Below are 14,856 nucleotides of genomic sequence, written 5' to 3'. Positions count from 1 at the left end.
GTTATGTTACTATATATTCAGAAGCCCAGTGGAAATATTTCCCTGAGGAATCAAACAATCAGATGTTCAGACTTTTCTTCCTATCCTCTTACTCTGCCCTTCTGAAGTGGAGGTTGTGTAGGAAACAGTCTGTGCTACAAATGTGAAAAGTGATGATAATGATGTATTGGAAAATTGTACAGAAACAGAGAAAATGTTTATTAGCCTTATAGTTTGCACATCTGAAAACTAAGCGTGGCATTTTCAAAAACACCTATGAGAATTTAGAGCACAAGTCCCAGAGAAACTGAAAGTCAATGAGACTTGTGCTCTTGAAGCACTTGGGCACTTTTAAAAATCCCCTCTTCCCCCTTAGTGGTCTTGACTCACGGAGTCCACTGGATCAAATTAATCCCAGGTGTAATTCAATTCACTTTTAAGGAGCTGCACTGGAGAGGAATGTGTCACATTAACAGCCAGTAAATCTGAATAATGTCAAGCAAACGTTGTGGAGAGTCAGGTATTGGGTAGGATTGTGAAATTTTGTTTTTCAGTGACTTTCCTTGTTGCAGCAGAAGTCAACTTTGCAGGTACTTTGTAGACAGCATACTAAATAGGTATATTCAATGGACTAGGACCACTTGTGTGAGTACGCCAAGCAGGATTTGTCTCTGTGTGCTGCCAGCTGTCTGCCTTGAGCTATTGGAGAAACTGGGAATAATGTTTGTAATTTCATGTTGGCATACATGACCTAATTGAGTTGGTTGCTTTTAACCTTTCTCTTTAGCGACATCAATTATTATCCTCCCAGGGTATACATTCAAGACCCACGGAGAATGTTCTTGTGAGCTGCTGATTTATTACAGGGAATATTTCTGTAGGAATCTGTAATATTAATAGTTTAAGTATTAACCATCCTATTCCCTCAACAAATATACATACATACTATGGGCCTGGTTTTGATCTCGTTTACTCCGGGAGTAAACCAGAAGTAGTTCCACTGAAGTGAAAGGAGTTACACTAGTGTAAAAGTGGACTGGTTAGATCAGAATCAGGCAATGCATATAGAACTTTTAATTAAAAAGATCTCTAGCAATCCTTTTAATTGTAGAATATAAAAGAAGTGCATTTTTGACACTGCATATATATATTTTGTTGGGGTTTTTGCTTTGCATCTTTGAATCAATGTTACATGTTCTCAACAGGATCTGGTTGAGTCCACAAACTGAATTAGAAGTCAGCTGCCATGAAGGAGTGTTCTGCAATATAAAAGGTTACTGGGTGTGATGTTGTGCACAAGAGGCAGCCTCAGGGATTAGAGTAGCTGGGAACAAAGGCATTTGTATTTAGCAGTCTGGTTAACTTCAGCTCAGTCTTCTAAACATTTCCATGGAAACGAGGGAAGTTTTGGTTCACTGTAAGTGGCTTAATTTACTTTCTCTTTGTGTTGAATATGGAAAAGAAAAAGGGGACAAAACTAGCTCTTTAAAACATTTATTTAACAATGTGATTTCAATCAGTTGTGGTATTCAAAAACCATGGCACAGTTTACGTTCTTATATCTTCTTTCTGCAATTACAAATGAAATGTTGATCTGCAAGGACATGACCAAATTAAGTTAAGGAAAATGGAGAAGTTAGGGGGTCTTAAACCTTTATTTTGTGTAGAAGTCACTAGTGAGTGTTAGAGTGTGTGTGTGTGCATGCACCCGTTTATGTAAGTGTTTTATTTGTTCATACACAGTATGAAATTTGACTGACTATAACATGCTTAAATCTGATAGACCGTTTTTATATAAGTCAGGTATAAGTTTTGATATGACTCACAACCACTTGTGTAGCAAGGGATTTACACTCTGAAGTACTGATGTGTTTCCAGGGGAAAGGATTAACAATGGGTTTTATTTTTGTGCTGGCATTTAAAAAAAAGTTTCATCCTCGAGGAATAACTGCTAACAAGATTTTCTGACATATGTTTACTTTTCCTTATTTCAGAATAAACAGGAAAATTTTGGAAATGATCATGCAAAACAGGGGAAAGATCCTCAGCAAGTGAATCAGCAAAGTCAATGGAACTATAGCCCAATTCACACTAGCTGAGAATCTTGCTCCAAGTGCCTAGTCACCACTAAGTGCTTGTGTACAAGAGGATGGACTTAGAAGTCTGACCTAGTAGTTGTTTTCCAGCTCTAACATCTATGTGGCTCTCACTCCCGATAATGCTAATCAGTGTTAAGTGTGTGTCAACCTTAAACAGTTATTCAGTGAGCAGTGGCATGAATACCAGTCACTAGGGAATTAGAGAAAGAAGGTGGGTGAGGTAATATCTTTTATTGGACCAACTTCTGCTGGTGCGAGAGACAAGCTTTCAAGCTTACAAAGAGCTGCTCTTCAGGTCACTAGGAAAATCAGTTTGACTGACACACGCATCTCTCCCAAACTTGTATTTTTGCAGTAATCCCTGAATTTCTATAAATGCGAACTTATTAAGAACAAGTTATAGCATAATAGTAGTTAGAAATAGTGGGGAAATTGGGCCCAATCCTCAGTGAGTACTTATTTAGTCAAATATGGGAACAAGTAAGGACTCATATGACTAACAATATGTAGGATTTGGGCTCCATTGTCTACCATGAGTATTTATATGGACCCAATTTTAATACATATGTCCTCATAAAACTCCTATGAGATAGGAAAGTACTGTTATCCCCCTTTTACAGGCAGGGACCTGAGGCACAAGGAGACTAAGTGACTCACCCAAGGTCACAGAAGAAATCTGTGACAGAGCAGGAACTTGAACTGTCATTGCCTGAGCCCCCAGGCTTCTGCCATAACCACTGGACTGTCCTTCCTTTCCTACAACTACTCCTGGTAGATTGTCAAGTCTGTCAGTCTGGAAAGAAAATATATAGGCCTAGATCCTGAAATCAATGGGAGTTAGGTGCCTAAATTCCTTTGAGATCAGGGCCATAGTCTGCTGTTAGAGGATTAGCGTGTCAGATATTAAATTGATGCTACCCCCGCAGTTTTTACCAGAGAAAATAAATAGTTAAGAATCTCAGCTTGAACATAAAAATCACAATCACTCTTAATTATTAGAACTTATTGCCACAGGTGGCTGTGTGCAGCTCCATTTCATACCTCCCTGGAATAGAATGTGTGCAGCTGACTGCAAGCAGCTGTGTGTGTGCATTTGCGGGCTTGTCGTGAGCATTGTCAGACATGCCTGCAGCTGTGTCAGTGGCTTTATTTCAATAGCAGAATCAAGTAAAATAGATTAAAAACAACTTGGCCAAAATACTCTCCTGTTTAGTAGTATTCTTTTTGGTTTTTAATAATATAAATGCATTGAAGATATTTACACATTATTTCAAGGCAGACAAGCTGCAGAAACACGGGATCTGATCCTGCAAGCACATATGTTTAAATGTGCAGTGTTGCCAGCTCTCGCTGCTTTTATCATGATTTTCCTGATATTTACTGCTTTTATTAAAGCCCCAGCTGCTGGAGCCAAGTGACTACATGAGACGCTGAACTTTCACTAAAACAAAAAGTAAGATTCTAGCTCTCGTAGCTGCAAAAATATAAATAAAATATTATTAGTAATAAGATAATAGTAATGTGTTTTCAGGATTAGTGCGTATGACCTTTAAGGGGTGCGGAAAAAAAAGAAGAGAGATTTACAGTATCATTAACTTCAAAACTACTAATTTTTGATGTGTGGCTACTTAATACTTGTTTCCTATTTAGAGCTTTTTTTAGCTTTGCAAACTGGGATCCTGACCAGACAATTCCTACTCACATCAGTGAAGGGTGTGGGTTTGGACCCTATTGGCTTCTGCCACCAGATGAGCATGGCTGTCTCCCATGAAAGTAGATGGAAACCCCACTCACCCATCCCATGTGCACTGAGAGCAAAATCTGCTCCTTAATGAGATTGTCATAAATATAAAGGGAAGGGTAAACCCCTTTGAAATCCCTCCTGGCCAGGGGAAAGCTCCTCTCACCTGTAAAGGGTTAAGAAGCTAAAGGTAACCTCGCTGGCACCTGACCAAAATGACCAATGAGGAGACAAGATACTTTCAAAAGCTGGGAGGAGGGAGAGAAACAAAGGGTCTGTGTGTCTGTCTTATGCTGGTTTCTGCCAGGGATAGACCAGGAATGGAGTCTTAGAACTTTTGGTAAGTAATCTAGCTAGGTATGTGTTAGATTATGATTTCTTTAAATGGCTGAGAAAAGAATTGTGCTGAATAGAATAACTATTTCTGTCTGTGTATCTTTTTTGTAACGTAAGGTTTTGCCTAGAGGGGTTCTCTATGTTTTTTTAATCTAATTACCCTGTAAGGTATCTACCATCCTGATTTTACAGGGGGAATTTCTTTATTTCTATTTACTACAATTTTTCTTAAAAGTCTTCTTGTAAGAAAACGGAATGCTTTTTCATTGTTCTCAGATCCAAGGGTTTGGGTCTGTAGTCACCTAGGCAAATTGGTGAGGCTTTTTCACAGTCTTCCAACCCAGAGTTTTTTCTTCCTACAAGTAAATAGGGGGGGTGTGTTCTACCCATTTGCTTTTTCTTTGGGCTGGGTAAGCAGGTTTCCAAGTAGTTGGAGGTTTTTTGCTTTGATTTGGGCCCAGAGCAGAGACAAGGGAATTGTCTTTTTCTGTAGGCTGACAATCACTATCAGAGAATAGGTATTCAATTCCAGCACAGCAAAATTTTACAGCCAAGTTTTGTTTGTTTATTTCTAAACCTCGGGTGTAAAGTTAGTTAAAAACAGAGAGGTTAGAATGACAAAATCCGCGGCTCGACTACAGCTGGAATTAGCCAAATTTCAGGCTGAGGAAAAACAAAGGGAACATGAAAGACAGAACTCATGCGGCTGGAGAAGGAGGTACAGGAGGCTGCCCACAAGAGGTAAATGGAGGCAAGGAAGCATGTGGAGGAGGAGAAGGAAAAAGAGAGGAAGCATGTGGAGGAGGTGGAGAAGATAAAGGCTCAGCAGAATATACCAACAAACCCTAGCAATCCTTCTCCCGGTACCACTTCCCATCCCAGAAAGTTCCCCACCTACAAGGCAGGTGATGATACTGAGGCCTTCTTAGAAAACTTCGAAAGGGCCTGCCTTGGGTACAGCATCTCTACCGACCAATACATGGTAGAGCTGAGGCCACAGCTCAGTGGACCGTTAGCTGAGGTGGCGGCTGAAATGCCTAGAGAACACATGAACGAGTATGAACTGTTTAAATCCAAGGCGAGAGTCAGAATGGGGATAACACCCGAGCATTCTCGTCGGAGGTTCAGAGCCCTAAGGTGGAAACCAGACGTGTCATTTACCCAACATGCCTACCACATTGTGAAACATTAGGATGCCTGGATATCAGGAGCAAGTGTTGAATCTTCAGTAAATTTGCCCTTCCTAATGCAAATGGAACAATTCTTAGAGGGTGTTCCTGAGGAAATAGAAAGATACATCCTAGATGGGAAGTCCAAAACTGTAATTGAGGCAGGAGAGATTGGAGCCAGATGGGTGGAAGTGGCAGAGAAGAAGAAAACTGGTCGCAGTTGGAGCGGAGACCAGAAGGGACCACCCCAGACCACACCCTATTACCGGGGGCCGCCCAAAGCCCCACCTACCTCCCAAAGAACCCTCCAGACCCCTTATCGTCCCACCACCCCGTTCTCCAGCAACCCTCCTCGCCCCAGTGACCCGTCAGCTGGACGATGTTTTAAATGTAACGAGCTGGGGCATGTAAAGGCCAACTGCCCCAAGAACCCCAACAGATTACAGTTCCTTGCACCGGAATCACACCAGAAGTCCACAGGCCCAGATACCTCCCAGATACCCTTGGAGCGGAGGGAAACTGTGAGTGTGGGCGGGAAGAAGGTCACCGCGTGGAGGGACACCGGAGCACAAGTGTCAGCTATCCATGCTTCTTTAGTGGACCCCAATTTAATCAACCCAGAGATCCAAGTGGCGATTCAACCCTTCAAGTCCAACTCTTTCGATTTGCCTACAGCCAAGTTGCCTGTCCAGTACAAGGGCTGGTCAGGAATGTGGACTTTTGCAGTCTATGATGATTATCCCATCCCCATGCTGTTGGGGGAAGACTTGGCCAATCATGTGAAGCAGGCCAAGAGGGTGGGAACGGTCACCCGCAGCCAGGCTAAACAAGCCGTGAGGCCTAGCTCTGTTCCGGAAACTTCTATCAGGACCTGGACCCCAGGCCAATGTCTGCAACAGCAGTAGTGGATCCAGTCCCAGAGACCCAGACGGAACCAGTCCCAGAACCGGAACCAGCCGAACAACCAACACCAGACCCATTGTCAGCACTGAATCCAGTACTTGCAACCTCAACACCAGAGGGCCCCACCGACCCTGAACTGGCAGCAGCCGATAACCCGACACAAGAGGCTCAGCCGGAGCCTGAATCCCAACATAGTGCACCAGCGGAGAGCAATTCACAGTCAACAGAAACAGCTCCATCCCCTATATCGCTTCCAGAGGGACCAAGCCTAGGTCCACAATCCAATGAGGAACTGATGTCTCCAGCATCAAGGGAACAGTTCCAGACCAAACAGGAAGCAGATGAAAGCCTCCAGAGAGCTTGGACGGCTGCACGGAGCAACCCACCGCCTCTCAGCTCTTCTAATCGATCCAGGTTTGTTGTAGAAAGAGGACTTTTATACAAGGAAACTCTTTCTGGGGGACACCAGGAAGACTGGCATCCTCAGAGACAGTTGGTAGTTCCAACTAAATACTGGGCCAAGCTCTTGAGCTTAGCCCATGATCACCCTAGTGGCCATGCTGGGGTGAACAGGACCAAAGACCGTTTGGGGGGGTCATTCCACTGGGAGGGAATGGGCAAGGATGTTTCTACCTATGTCCAGTCTTGTGAGGTGTGCCAAAGAGTGGGAAAACCCCAAGACCAGGTCAAAGCCCCTCTCCACCACTCCCCATCATTGAAGTTCCATTTCAGCGAGTAGCTGTGGATATTCTGGGTCCTTTTCCGAAAAAGACAGCCAGAGGAAAGCAGTACATACTGACTTTCATGGATTTTGCCACCCGATGGCCGGAAGCAGTAGCTCTAAGCAACACCAGGGCTAAAAGTGTGTGCCAGGCACTAGCAGACATTTTTGCCGGGGTAGGTTGGCCCTCCGACATCCTCACAGATGCAGGGACTAATTTCCTGGCAGGAACTATGGAAAACCTTTGGGGAAGCTCATGGGTAAATCACTTGGTTGCCACTCCTTACCACCATCAAACAAATGGCATGGTGGAGAAGTTTAATGGAACTTTGGGGGCCATGATACGTAAATTCATAAATGAGCACTCCAATGATTGGGACCTAGTGTTGCAGCAGTTGCTCTTTGCCTACAGAGCTGTACCACATCCCAGTTTAGGGTTTTCCCCATTTGAACTTGTATATGGCCGTGAGGTTAAGGGGCCATTGCAGTTGGTGAAGCAGCAATGGGAGGGATTTACACCTTCTCCAGGAACTAACATTCTGGACTTTGTAACCAACCTACAAAACACCCTCCGAACCTCTTTAGCCCTTGCTAGAGAAAACTTACAGGATGCTCAAAAAGAGCAAAAAGCCGGGTATGATAAACATGCCAGAGAGCGTTCCTTCAAAGTAGGGGACCAGGTCATGGTCTTAAAGGCGCTCCAGGCCCATAAAATGGAAGCATCGTGGGAAGGGCCATTCACGGTCCAGGAGCGCCTGGGAGCTGTTAATTGTCTCATAGCATTCCCCACCTCCAACCGAAAGCCTAAGGTGTACCATATTAATTCTCTTAAGCCCTTTTATTTCAGAGAATTAAAGGTTTGTCAGTTTACAGCCCAGGGAGGAGACGACGCTGAGTGGCCCGAAGGTGTCTACTACGAAGGGAAATGTGGTGGTGGTGTGGAAGAGGTGAACCTCTCCATGACCCTTGGGCGTATGCAGCGACAGCAGATCCAGGAGCTGTGCACTAGCTACGCGCCAACGTTCTCAGCCACCCCAGGACTGACTGAACGGGCATACCACTCCATTGACACAGGTAATGCTCACCCAATTAGGGTCCAACCTTACCGGGTGTCTCCTCAAGCTAAAACTGCTATAGAACGGGAGATCCAGGATATGTTACAGATGGGTGTAATCCGCCCCTCTGAAAGTGCATGGGTATCTCCAGTGGTTCTAGTTCCCAAACCAGATGGGGAAATACTTTTTTGCGTGGACTACCGTAAGCTAAATGCTGTAACTCGCCCAGACAACTATCCAATGCCACGCACAGATGAACTATTAGAGAAACTGGATCTGCCAAGGAAAGGTCAGCCTTCACCACACATCTCGGGCTGTATGAATTTAATGTACTCCCTTTCGGGCTGTGAAATGCACCCGCCAATTTCCAAAGACTTGTAGATGGTCTCCTAGCGGGATTAGGAGAATATGCAGTCACCTACCTTGACGATGTGGCCATATTTTCGGATTCCTGGGCAGACCACCTGGAACATCTACGAAAAGTCCTTGAGCGCATAAGGGAGGCAGGACTAACTGTTAAGGCTAAGAAGTGTCAAATAGGCCTAAACAGAGTGACTTACCTTGGACACCAGGTGGGTCAAGGAACTATCAGCCCCCTACAGGCCAAAGTGGATGCTATCCAAAAGTGGCCTGTCCCAAAGTCAAAGAAACAGGTTCAATCCTTCTTAGGCTTGGCCGGTTATTACAGACGATTTGTATCGCACAACAGCCAAATCGCCTCCCCACTGACAGACCTAACCAAAAAGAAACAGCCAAATGCTGTTCAGTGGACCGAAAAGTGTCAGAAGGCCTTTAACAAGCTTAAAGCGACACTCATGTCTGACCCTGTACTAAGGGCCCCAGACTTTGACAAACCGTTCCTAGTAACCACAGATGCGTCCGAGCGTGGTGTGGGAGCAGTTTTAATGCAGAAAGGACCTGATCAAGAATTCCACCCTGTAGTGTTTCTCAGCAAAAAACTGTCTGAGAGGGAAAGCAACTGGTCAGTCACTGAAAAAGAATGTTACGCCATTGTCTACGCTCTGGAAAAGCTACGCCCATATGTTTGGGGACGGCGTTTCCACCTGCAAACCGACCATGCTTCACTGAAGTGGCTTCACACCGTCAAGGAAACTAACAAAAAACTTCTTCGGTGGAGTTTAGCTCTCCAAGATTTTGATTTCGACATCCGACACATCTCAGGAGCTTCTAACAAAGTGGCTGATGCACTCTCCCGTGAAAGTTTCCCAGAATCAACTGGTTAAAATCGTCCTTGAGATGTGGAAAATATTGTTAGTCTTTATGTACTTGGTAGTATATTTAGAGATGCATGTGTCTTATTAACTCTGTTTTTCCTAGAGCTCCAGGAAGAAATCCCAGCCAGTGTTTCACCCTAGCTGAGATTTGGGGGGCGTGTCATAAATATAAAGGGAAGGGTAAACCCCTTTGAAATCCCTCCTGGCCAGGGGAAAGCTCCTCTCACCTGTAAAGGGTTAAGAAGCTAAAGGTAACCTCGCTGGCACCTGACCAAAATGACCAATGAGGAGACAAGATACTTTCAAAAGCTGGGAGGAGGGAGAGAAACAAAGGGTCTGTGTGTCTGTCTTATGCTGGTTTCTGCCAGGGATAGACCAGGAATGGAGTCTTAGAACTTTTAGTAAGTAATCTAGCTAGGTATGTGTTAGATTATGATTTCTTTAAATGGCTGAGAAAAGAATTGTGCTGAATAGAATAACTATTTCTGTCTGTGTATCTTTTTTGTAATGTAAGGTTTTGCCTAGAGGGGTTCTCTATGTTTTTTTTAATCTAATTACCCTGTAAGGTATCTACCATCCTGATTTTACAGGGGGAATTTCTTTATTTCTATTTACTACAATTTTTCTTAAAAGTCTTCTTGTAAGAAAACGGAATGCTTTTTCATTGTTCTCAGATCCAAGGGTTTGGGTCTGTAGTCACCTAGGCAAATTGGTGAGGCTTTTTACCAAACCTTGTCCAGGAAGTGGGGTGCAAGGTTTTGGGAAGTATTTTGGGGGGAAAGATGCGTCCAAACAGCTCTTCCCGAGTAACCAGTATTAGTTTGGTGGTGGTAGCGGCCAATCCAAGGACAAAGGGTGGAATATTTTGTACCTTGGGGAAGTTTTACCTAAGCTGGTAAAGATAAGCTTAGGAGGTTTTTCATGCAGGTCCCCACATCTGTACCCTAGAGTTCAGAGTGGGGGAGGAACCTTGACAAGCATACACTGCAAAATGTTGAGGAATGGGGTGTCTTCATACTTGAGCCTAATGGTTTCCATTGAAGGAACTCTCAACCAATAGTTGAGAGAAATGTGCTGCTAAACTGACCCTAATAGTTAGCTATCTCTGAAATAAAAGACAAACAGTGCACCCTGTGTACCAGTGTATGGTCAAAAGCAGCCGCATGTGGATCAATATACTACAATTTTGAAAAGACATTTCCATTTCAACTTTCTTTGACTACACTTCAAGTACAACAAACTATATTTTGTATCTTTCCTACTTCCTGTGTGTATATATTGCACTCTTATGCTCATGCAACATATAATATCTTTGAACAATAAAAAGAGGGCCAGATCGTACACTGGCAGGTATAGCTATGTTGATGTAAATGGAGCTACCTACATTTACTCACCTGTGGATCTGATCCAGAGACAATTCTATTTTTTATCAGGATACTGGTTGAAAAAAGAGTCTGATCTTGCTGGCTTCTGTGGAAGCTGCTTGGTGCTTAGCACTTTGGAACATCAAACCAATTATTTAGGTAACTCATTAAAAATGTAGGACCCCAACTTTAGGCACCCAGGGGCAGATCTTCAGCTGGTGCAAACTGGCATAGCTCTGTTGACATCAGTGGAACTATTCTGATGTATACTCAGTGAACACCTGGCCCCCATTTTGAAAACTTTGTGCAACAGAGGACAAAAATTGTCCTTTCATGTATATATTTTGTTTTCTCTGATGCTTAACATATCTATGTATTAATACTAGATGTAGCGCCCCTGTCCTCCCAGTTACCTCCTTTAATGCCAGTCTCCTTACAGGTTTTGATGGATGCACCTGGGTTCATCTGGATCTCTTCTCTAGCTCAGCGGAGGGCAGCTTTCTTATTCTCTTCCCAGACACAATTACTTGGTAGTGCCTCCAATCCCCACTCATTCCTGGCAGGATTGCCAAGGCAGCTTGGAAGGAAAACCCTGACCACAGGATAACCCTGAGTTACTTGCCGGATAGTTGGAGACCTCCAAGGGATAACACAAAAACACGCAATATGATCAGCAGAATAATTGTATTAAACAGGAAATAAATGTGACATAAGAGGGAAAACCAATATACCCAAGGTCTCCTGTGCCCTTCCCACACTGATAATACTGATGAATTTTCCCCAAAATCTGAGTCACATGACCTGATATAGCAGGAATAAAATGGAGTGTCCTATTCTTATGTGTAATCTGTGTGGGTCTTTGATGACCTGTGAAAATGCTGTCTGCTGTAGCAGCAATAAACAGTTTGGTGGACTTGGTTCAGTAGAGCCAAAAGACTATTAAGTGCCTCCACAGGTTTAATAGAGAGTAGGTAATAAAATTCCCAAACTCTTACCTCTTCCTCCTTCCCACCCTCTCCTGGCTTGAGGACACAGTTCAGGGAACTCAAAGACTGTGCACTCACAACTCTGCAAATGATTCTCAAGTTTAGAGGTGAATTGAGACCCTTCAGTCACTGCAGAGGGGCTGACAATCTCAGTTGATAGGGATGTGCTTCGTACAGGACTCAAACTGGTTCTGTTCCCAAGATGACCCCTCAAAGTAAAGCGTTGCAGGGATGCATGTGTACAATGACTATCTTAAAAATACTAACTTTAATCTCTGACCCTAGAGGTCAGATACAGTTAGGGTGACCCGATTTTATAGGACAGGCCTGACTTTTGGGTCTTTTTCTTATATAGGCTCCTATTAACCCCCACCCCCGTCCCGATTTTTCACATTTGTTGTCTGGTTACCCTAGATACAGTCACAGCAGGCAGGCAACCCTAAACTAGGAGCAAGAGGAGTACTTGCCATATGGTAACCGACTTATCTAGGGATCTGAACGTAGGTGCTGGAACTAGGGGTGATGGGGGTGCTGCTGCAGCCCCTGGCTTGAAGTGGCTTGTGTTATATACAGGGTTTACAGTTTGGTTTAATGGCTCTCAGCACTCCCACTATACAAATTGTTCCAGCACCACTGGATCTGAAGAGCTAACTCATCCTGACTGGGTAGGGAGTTCTCCCAACACAGTCCTTTAAACTGGGAGTTACCATGAGCAGGGAAAGGAACAAGTTTAGGGATATTTCTTGCAAATACCCAGAGGCCAGTTTTCAGGGGGACCCCTGAAGGTGCACTGAGACTCACAAGCTCACCAACAGCAAGTTCTACTCTTCCGGTACCTGGCTCCAGACTCCTTCCCAAATGGCTTCTGTCCTGTCAGTGTTCTCAGGGGTAGCATCTCACTGAGGACCTTCCATATTGGTCAGGCTAGCTCTACTTTCCTGGGCTTTTTCCTCTCAATCATTTGAACTGAATCCCCCTTTCTTGGACACTGCTCCTCCTCCTCCGAGGTGCCCTGGTGGACATCCAGGCACATCTGCTACGTCTCCCTCAAGCCAACGGGGCTTATTGCTCAAAATAGCGTCTCTCGCTCCTGGTTGCCTACCAGACTGTGAGTCTGCCCTTGGCCCCCTGCCTCCGAGGGACAGTGTGCCTGAGTTACTAGCACAGAGACATCCAGGTAAGCTCCACAGCTCCAGTTGTCTCACACTGACTGATACCACATGCTAACATGACTCATTAAATCCCAATTTAGACATGTAAATAAAGTCTACCAGAGAGCAGAAGATAATATGATAAGACCTCAATTAGGCAATAAATACAGCAGATATATAGCGGGAGAGTTTTAGAAGCACAAACAGTAATTAGGTGCTGAACTCCCATTGACTTCTAATGAGATTTAGGTGCCTAGTTGCCATTTGGCTCCTTGACATTGCTCTGGTGGTGTAAAGGGGCCATGAGTGGGAAAATAACTATAGGTCAGCTTCTCCACCCCATTACCATAGTGTAACTCCATAAGCATAAGTGCCTTGCAGATTAGGTAGTCAATTCTATTTATGCAAAGTGGTTATAAAATGAAGCTATTGGGTTAAGTTATCATCATTGATCAAATAACCAGCTTATCCCTGATTCAAAAACCCAAAATTTTCTTTAATCCCAAAGGTGGTCTCTGATTATTAATCTCCTCATTGTGCCTTTTGAAAAAAAAAACACCTTGATTCACACCCTAGAATATATAAATTCTACTTGGCTGAACATTCTCAGGGGTTCAAGACCCTCAATTTTCCCCTCTGTTGCCAAGTTCTCCTGTTTATAAACTTAAAAATCACCTTTGATAATCTGCCATCACTCTGAGATTGTCCAGGGGACGAAAAAAAACTGCCAATAATTTATGCCTATGGAAGAGCAAAGTAGCCCATTGTATCATTATCAGGTATCCCCTAATGTATCATTTAATTCTGATTGGTGTAAAACACAAATGTCACAAGGCCTCATTTTCCTTCTTTTTTTTAAAAATTTTATCTGCTTGTAGGTCTCTACTCTCTGACATGAGTCAGATACACATCTCTTTCAATTCCTCCAGCACCTCTGGCATTATCAAACATTCAGTTGAATGGATCTCTGAATAGGCAGAAAAAAAGCTTTCACAAAAGCAGAAAGTCATATTCAGATATTTCAAATACTTCTTTCAAATATTGTTTAAATATTTTGAGAGCGCCTTTAGAGTATTAGTACAGGAATCACATGCAAATGCTCTAGGGAAATTTACTAACTTTCGATTTACAATACTTATGTTCCTTTTCTAAATTCTCAATCTCTGTGTGGTTGCATATTATCTGTAATTCATTTTTAATTGTAGCCTGGAATGGGGACATTTGGGGCCAGATTCTCAGCTGGTGTAAATTGGTTTAGCTCCATTGGCTTCAATAGAGCTATGCCCGTTTACATCAGTTGAGAATCTGGACCATTATCTCTGCTCCAGTTGGAATTTTACTTTTTCCAGCTCCAAAACTTTGTATTCAGTTGCACTAAGAGATGTGGCTAGCATCAAGATTTAGCTCCATGTTTTTGACACAAACAAAAATGCTAGTGGTGAATATGGCTGTACGCAAGCACAACTCCTTTGACATCGGTTACATTGTGTGCACTTTTGACAATGGTAAACCTGCCCTGGGGACATTAATGAGGTATCTTTAGATTTACCATTAATGAAGAGAGTCTTTGAGTTTCCTTGTATCCACGGACTCTTCAGCTAGTACATGCTTTTGCCTTCATCTCCAGTTCCATGTAAAACAAAACGCCTCTGCAGAATGGGCTAAAGCAGAGAGCGCTTCACGTATGGCTACGTTCCTCAGTGGATGTATTTCCAAAAACTATATGTTCTATCTCAACCAGAAGTTATAGGCTTGGTGCAGAATCTCTTAGTGAAATTCTGTGGCCTGAATATGTAGCAAGTCGCACTAGGTGATCATAATGGTCCCTTCTGGCCTTAAAATCTGTGTATCTATATATGTACATTGTATCTGCAACAACAGAAATGTCTCAGATTGTACTTCTGCTGAGACAATTTGATTTTTGTACAACTACATTAAAATGAAGTTAAAGCTTTATTCATACCAGTCTGCCAACATTTTTGGGATGCCTGTAGGAAACTAAGATCAGTGAGAGTGTTCTTGTGTTTCACTTTGAAATAAGATATCTAGACACATCAAGTTGGCACTTCATTCATAGATCTGTAGCAATATGTAAGTAAGGCTTATCTGATCAACTT

At 43.3% G+C, this 14,856-nt stretch overlaps 1 protein-coding gene across 10 annotated transcripts in view; it reads left to right on the top strand.

Annotated features, from left to right (window-relative positions):
- Positions 1-14,856, top strand: part of DLG2 (discs large MAGUK scaffold protein 2) — a 1,511,004-nt gene that overhangs the window by 122,766 nt on the left and 1,373,382 nt on the right. The window contains exon 1 of one of the 10 annotated variants that reach the window (XM_048840910.2): positions 1,354-1,396. The exons of the other annotated variants lie outside the window; for them this stretch is intronic. Within the exon in view, the coding sequence (XP_048696867.1) occupies positions 1,369-1,396 (28 nt within the window). The 5' untranslated portion in view covers positions 1,354-1,368. Of the gene's footprint in view, positions 1-1,353; positions 1,397-14,856 lie in introns of those variants that run through there. 10 annotated transcript variants of the gene reach the window in all.

Source organism: Caretta caretta, chromosome 1 (assembly GCF_965140235.1).
Source record: "Caretta caretta isolate rCarCar2 chromosome 1, rCarCar1.hap1, whole genome shotgun sequence".
Taxonomy (NCBI): Eukaryota; Metazoa; Chordata; order Testudines; family Cheloniidae; genus Caretta; species Caretta caretta.
Note: the sequence above shows the minus strand (reverse complement) of the source record. Positions and strands in the feature narration are given on the sequence as shown.